Genomic DNA, 7,500 nt, shown 5'->3' with positions numbered 1-7,500 from the left:
TCCAAGATCCGCGAGGAGTACCCCGACAGGATCATGAACACCTTCTCCGTGGTGCCTTCCCCCAAGGTGCGGCACACCCTGTGGTTTCTTTCGCACGCACACACACACACACACACACACACACACACAGAGTGTATCATTAAAATAACAAAACAAAACAAGCAACAACAAAAAACCAGCAAATCTTGCCACATGCAACTGAATGTGATATGATTATTATTCTTCCTTCCACACCATTAATGTATTGGTATATTTTAATTATCAGTCTCCTACCCCTCCCATCTTCACCCCCCCCCCCCCCCCCCCCCCCCCCCCCACACACACAAACACACACACACATACCACAGCTAATAAATGCCTGACAGTATAAACACGTCTGTAGCAGAACCAACAGGTCTGTAGCCGAACAAACCCGAGTGGGACACAGTAGTGGAGCCCTACGAAGCCCTAAGCCCCCCCCCCCCCGCCCCCCCTCCCCCCCGCAACCCCCGACTCCCCTCCCAGCCCCCCCACCTCCCCAGTTCCCAGCACACAGTATAACATGTCTAGAACTGATATTGATCCTCACCCCCTTGCTGTGCCTCAACAGGTGGTGGAGCCCTGCAACCCCACCTTGTATCTGTGATTTACCTGTGTTTTACCTTACCTGTGTTTTACCTGTGATTTACACTGCGTTTTACCTGTGTTTACCTGTGATTTACCTGCTTTACCTGTGTGTTGTACACAGGTGTCGGACACCGTGGTGGAGCCTTGAAACACCACCCTGTACCTGTCATTTACCTGTGTTTTACCCGTCATTTACCTGTGTTTTACCTGTCATTTACCTGTGTTTTACCTGTCATTTACCTGTGTTTTACCTGTGTGTTGTACTCAGGTGTCGAGCATGGTGGTGGAGCCATGCAACACCACCCTGTACCTGTGTTGTACCCGTTATTTACCCCTGTTTTACCTGTGATTTACCTGTAATTCACCTGTGATTTACCTACGTACCCAGGTGTCGGACACCGTGGTGGAGCCCTACAACGCCACCCTGTCCGTGCACCAGCTGGTGGAGAACACAGATGAGACGTACTGCATCGACAACGAGGCTCTGTACGACATCTGCTTCCGCACCCTCAAGCTGACCACCCCCACCTACGGTGACCTCAACCACCTGGTGTCCGCCACCATGTCCGGCGTCACCACCTGCCTCCGCTTCCCTGGTCAGTGTGCTCATCAGATCAAATCATCAAATCAGATCAAATCAGATCGGCAATGTCCACATTCCCCCCCCCCCTTCCCTCCATCCCTCCACTCTCCTCTTGACATGACTTGACTTGACTTCATTTATTGTCATAAAATCCCAAAAGATTATTAGACACAACAAAGAATAAAAGGAACAAAGAAATAAACGATCATCTAATACGCATGCAATGAAATACATAATTGGCGAGTGTTTTTTGACAGTCATCGCAGGCGAATAAATCACTTGGTTTTAGGATATTGTTTTGTATTTGTCTGGTGATCACATTTGATTGATGATCATACTGCTGTACGGATGTAATTAGATGGTTTCGCAAATTATGAAATAAGATACACGTATTTAAGAAATGTAATTCATCTTCAACAACTTCACATTTATATTACACAACCTCTCTTCTCTGGGAAATGTTTGCATATCTTCCTCGTTCGATATTTAAATAATGTGCGCTTATTCTGAGTTGACAAAGAGCTTGTGTGTGACTGACGAAGTGAACGTCCGCGTCTTGTTGAACACCGCTCATTCCGCCTTGAAGTGCGGAAAAATATTGTGGATATTGCCATCAGATCAGCACACTTTATTCATCCACCTGGAAATGAACTCTTGCAGTCAGTCACACGCTCGGTACAAACACTGACCGTAACCTGATCATGCACGTCAGGGAAAGAGATTAAAACTTGTGAAATATAAACTCGGAGTGCAGCAGCTGTCGATGGACTAGAACACACATGCACGCACGCACGCACACACACACTCGCACGCACACACACACACTCACTCACACACCACACACACACACACACACACACACACACACACACACACACACTGTGTGGTGGGGATGGGTAGGGTGGGGGTAGTGGGGAGGGGGGGCTCCAATCAAATCAAGCCCCAGCTTAATCATAATTATCCAAAGAGAAAACCACGTTGTCTATCGCCGTGTTGCTCTGCTCACAACACAAGCCGGACAGTCTGATGACCCGACAATCACCTCTCACTTCCTTGTTGTTTTCTGTACCTCTGTGTGCTTTCTCTGTCTGTCTGCCTGTCTCTCTTTGTCACACACTCCCCCACCCCACCCACACACACACGCACACCCGCCCACACAGGTAGTCCACCCCTTCTCATCCCTCGCTACTGACGTCAGGCACACAGACCAGGAACCACTAACAGTAATTATCGTCCATCGCGGGGTGACGAGAGAGACTGTCGGTACAGGGAGCCTGACAACAGGCGGGATAATCCGCACACTAATGCCTCTCAGCTTGTGCTTACTTACCTCCCATGTCGACGCACTGATGACCTGTCAGGTTCATCTTTCTATGTGACGACCCCACATCGGGGTCAGTGTATGTGTGTGTTTGGTGGCGGTGGTGGTGGTGGTGATAGTTGTTTGCTGTTGTGGATGGAATTACTTAACGTTCATAACTTTCCTTTGTACTGTCGTGTTTTCTGGTTGAAGAAAAGTGGCTGACTATGAAAAGCAAACAAGTCCAGACAACAACAATAACAACAAAAACACCAAAGATACAAAAAATATTCATCATCCTATATTTGCCTGACGCAAACAAGAAATGTCGTCTATTATAGAAACAAGTATGTGTTCTTGTTTGTCCTTTATGAAAAATGTTTCGCATGTTTTTAGAAATCTGATATTTCACACACAGGGAGACACAAAGACACACACACACACACACACACACATGTTCTCACCCCACAACCACCATATCACAGACCTTTTTCTGTGTCTATTCTCCTAATGTATATATCACAGTCAGTCGTGTCCAACGATCACCATCAGAACAACATGGAGGCAACAGCTGTCCCGACTGTCTGGGCCAGAATTTGATTGTAGCGGAGAGTGCCTTGCCCAGGTTACATCCCCACTCTCTCGGCCAAGAGGGTTTTAGGACAGTCAGCGTTGGGATGGTCCCCAAATGTCAACAAGCCCCAAACACTGCAGAACAAGAGCCAGCGCTATCTTGCCTCCTAGTTTGAAAGCCATCGTCCTTCACAAAAGACAAATGAGATCATGTTGCAGTGGGGAAACCATTCGCCATACAGCTCTCACTTTACTGTTGGCCCAACTGTAAGAGCTTGTGTCAGTCTGTGAGTTAAGCAGCTTGCAGGTTTTCAGAAGTCTGTGTCTGCTCTCCTTACAGACCAGCAAGACAGGTTTTCAGAAGTCTGTGTCTGCTCTCCTTACAGACCAGCAAGACAGGTTTTCAGAAGTCTGTGTCTGCTCTCCTTACAGGCCAGCTGAACGCTGACCTTCGCAAGCTGGCTGTCAACATGGTGCCCTTCCCCCGTCTCCACTTCTTCATGCCCGGGTTCGCTCCCCTGACCTCCCGTGGCTCCCAGCAGTACCGCGCCCTGACCGTGCCCGAGCTGACCCAGCAGATGTTCGACGCCAAGAACATGATGGCCGCCTGCGACCCCCGTCACGGCCGCTACCTGACCGTGGCCGCCATGTTCCGTGGCCGCATGTCCATGAAGGAGGTGAGTCGTGAATTGGACACAGTCTGGTGAGGGGCAGTTGGAACACGTGGTCATTTACTTCGTTTCGAAAGGGAACGTTACTTGAATTATCTTCCCAGTGTAGAACTCGGAAAAATAACAACAAAAACAAGTCCAAAGTAGTAATCACACATTACCCCAGTTAGACATGTAGGAATTGTTGTATTGGTAGACATGTACCATCGTGCAAAATTATGAAATGGTGGTGGTGACTTTTGTAATGAATAAATATCTCTTTGGTTGCGAATGTTAGAAGATGGGAAATGCATATCTATCAAAGGAATAAAAAAAAATGTCTATGAAACTTAACACTATTATATCCAGGGAAATAAACTCAGAAACAAAATTATGAGGGATGTTACGGATGGGGTGGGGAGAGACTGTGAAGGTTTTATTTTTTGGTTTTCAAACCTGATGGTTATTACTGTTTAGTTGTTGATAAAATCCGATTTTCCCCCAAACCACACAATTGCACGTATCCGTTCAGATCGTTCCAGTTTCCACCCACGCACCTTTCTGTTCCTTTTGACACGTATAAACCACGGCCATGATTCCTCAACTCAAACTCCTCTCTCAAATCTCCTCCAACAGGTGGACGAGCAGATGCTGAACGTGCAGAACAAGAACAGCAGCTACTTCGTGGAATGGATCCCCAACAACGTGAAGACCGCCGTCTGCGACATCCCTCCCCGCGGCCTGAAGATGTCCGCCACCTTCGTGGGTAACTCCACCGCCATCCAGGAGCTGTTCAAGCGCATCTCTGAGCAGTTCACCGCCATGTTCCGCCGCAAGGCTTTCCTCCACTGGTGGGTTGGGACCTTTAGAGTGTTGTGGGATGGGACCTTTAGGGAGTTGGTTGAGACCTTTAGGGAGTGTGGGATGGGACCTTTAAGGAATTGTGGGATGGGACCTTTAAGGAGTTGGTTGAGACCTTTAGGGGGTTGTGGGTTGAGACCTATAGGGGGTTGCGGGCTCAGACCTTTTAGGGTGTTGTGGAATAGGACCTTTAGGGTGTTGTGGGTTGGAACTTTTAACGTGTTGTGGGATGGGACCTTAAGGGTATTGTGGGTTGAGACCTTTAAGGTGTTGTGGGTTGGGACCTTTAAGGTGTTGTGGGTTGGGACCTTTACCGTGTTGTGGGTTGAGACCTTCAGGGGGTTGTGGGATGGGACCTTTAAGGAATTATGGGTTGAGACCTTTAGGATATTGTGGGCTCAAATCTTTTAGGGTGTTGTGGGATAGGACCTTAAGGGTATTGTGGGTTGGAACCTTTGACATGTTGTGGGTAGGGACCATTAAGGAGTTGTGGGTTGTGACATTTAGGGTGCTGTGGGTTGGGACCTTTAACATGTAGTGGGATGGGACCTGTAGGGTATAATGGGTTGAGACTTAATGTGTTGTGGGTTGGGACCTTTAGGGTGTTGTGAGTTTTGGCCTTTGGGGTGCTGTGTGTTGATACCTTTAGGATGCTGTGGGTTCAGACATCTAGGGTGTTGTAGGATGAAACAGTCTGGGTTTTGTAGGTAGGGACAGTTTGGGTGATGAAGTGGGTTTGGTCCTTTAGAGGGTTGTGTGTCGGGAGCTTCAGAGGGAGATGTGTTGAGATGGATTTGTAGTTGGCCGGTTTGTGTGTGTGTGTGTGTGTGTTCCCCCTGAGTCACTGTGTTCACGTGCTGTTCCCCCCACACCTGTCCCAACAGGTACACTGGTGAGGGTATGGACGAGATGGAGTTCACTGAGGCCGAGTCCAACATGAACGACCTGGTGTCCGAGTACCAGCAGTACCAGGACGCCACCGCTGAGGAGGAGGGTGAATTCGATGAGGAGGAGGGCGAGGAGGAGGCTTAAACTGCACCCCCTAACCCTGCAACACCCAGAAAAATGCCGGACCTTCCCAGCTCCCTGACAGAGCCCCTTCTCTCCATGGTTGCCTGACTTTTCTGTTCGTTTGTTAACATCATCTTCCATCATCATACTGAAGAACTTTTTGTACGTTGTTTTTTGTTTCCACTTGGGGGGAAAGAGTGGTTGGAACAACAACAGCAGCAACACAAGACAACAATCTTTGCCGCAATAGTATTAACAAGCTGTAAACTGTACTGAGTGTGCAGACTGTATGTGACGCAGAATGACCTTGATCCAGGGTCAGGGTCAGGGTCAAGGATGGACAGGGAAGGGGTTCTGCCGGGGAAAGAGCACTCCCTTTGTCTTGTTGTTGTCGTTCACACAGCTGTGTACAGTGAGTCGTTCCTATGTGAAGGACCAGAACAAGACGAAGACCAAATAAAAAAACCTTGATCACAAAACATCGCTGATTGTATTTTCTGTTTTGTTTGTTGTTGCATGAGTGGGCGGAAGGTGTTGCGGGGTTTTGTTTGTCTGTATGTCTGTTCCATTCTCTGTCTCTGTCTCTCTCTCTCTCTGTCTCTCTGTCTGTCTCTCTGTCTCTCTCTCTCTCGCCTCGTGCATGTATATTTGCACTGTGTATGTATGCGTATATGCATGAAGAAAAGACACAGACACACACTGCCTCCAAATTCACAACGCACACTCATCACACACACGCAAGCAAACACACACACACACACACACACACACACACACACACACACACACACACACACACACATTACAAACAATGATGGTCTACTTCAAACTGAAATCCCCGTTGAAAGCCAAAGAAAACAAAAGGTGAACCAACCACAAAATGCAGGAAATAGCTTTTCCAATTTCTTCTCGTTTTTCTTCTTTCAAAGACCATTGTGTGTACAGAACATGCGTTGATGAAAAGCAAACACACACACACACACACACACACACACACACACACACACACACACACAAATTTGAAAAAAAAATGTATTTAGATATTCTATCCCTCTCCCCACCGACTTTTACCTTCCTCCAGAATGCAGACCAAACACACGTGGATCCTGTCGTCATGGTCACATCACTGCAGACGGAAGAATGTCCTCTTCACTGACACGAGTTCAGTTCAAACCCACAGCCCCCAGCAATGGTAACCCACAATGAGTCACGTTTCTCTCAAGTCGTACTACAGAACATCTGGATGGATGGATGGATGGATGGACAGATGGATGGATAAATGGATGGATGAACGGTTGAAAGCAAACTGGTCAGATATTACTTTCTTTGAAACCTGCAAGGCTCAAAGCCAGCTTTCAACACGTAAAAGTTTTGATTAATAATCAGTACGCAGACAACGAAGCGGCAGATCGGGCGGCAGCTGGCCAGCAAAGAAAGCCAGGACTACAGGACCCCAAGTTCGAATCCCAGTTTTTTCTCTGCCTTCCTTCTACCCATTGAGTGATGGTCTGGGTGCTGGTTTTCCGATGAGTGAGGGCAGTATTTTAGAACAACAACGACGACAACATTCAAACAACACCAACAAAAATACCCCCCAATCACAAGCAAAAACGAGATGGCAGTAACAGTTTGTTTTGTCTTTTCTTTGTTCCTCCTCTCAGTGTGTGTGTGTGTGTGTGTGTGTGTGTGTGCGTGCGCGCGCGCGCGCGCGCGCGAGCATATATATATATGTGTGTGTGTGTGTGTGTGCGCACGTGTGTGTGTGTGCAAGTGTGTTTGTGTGTTTGGGTGTGTGTGTGCGTGTGTGTGTGTTGTGTGTGTGTGTGTGTGTGTGTGTGTGCGTGCGCGAGCGCGCACGCGCATGTGTTTGTATCTCTGCGTGTGTGTGTGTGTGTGTGTGTGTGTGTGTGTGTGTG

The 7,500-nt window shown here is 47.9% G+C and overlaps 1 protein-coding gene across 1 annotated transcript in view; it reads left to right on the top strand.

Annotated features, from left to right (window-relative positions):
- The window catches only part of LOC143300839 (tubulin beta chain), a 12,484-nt gene extending 6,417 nt beyond the window's left edge, over positions 1-6,067 (top strand). Inside the window, exons 4-8 of the mRNA XM_076614772.1 lie at positions 1-66; positions 995-1,202; positions 3,495-3,739; positions 4,349-4,563; positions 5,458-6,067. The exon at positions 1-66 is cut by the window's left edge and continues 120 nt beyond it. Coding sequence (XP_076470887.1) covers positions 1-66; positions 995-1,202; positions 3,495-3,739; positions 4,349-4,563; positions 5,458-5,605 — 882 coding nt within the window. The 3' untranslated portion in view covers positions 5,606-6,067. The remainder of the gene's footprint in view (positions 67-994; positions 1,203-3,494; positions 3,740-4,348; positions 4,564-5,457) is intronic.
- Positions 6,068-7,500: the final 1,433 nt, after the last annotated feature.

The sequence above is a fragment of the Babylonia areolata genome, chromosome 26, assembly GCF_041734735.1.
Source record: "Babylonia areolata isolate BAREFJ2019XMU chromosome 26, ASM4173473v1, whole genome shotgun sequence".
Lineage (NCBI taxonomy): Eukaryota > Metazoa > Mollusca > Gastropoda > Neogastropoda > Buccinidae > Babylonia > Babylonia areolata.
The sequence above is the reverse complement of the archived record's forward strand: the minus strand, read 5'-3'. Positions and strand labels throughout refer to the sequence as shown.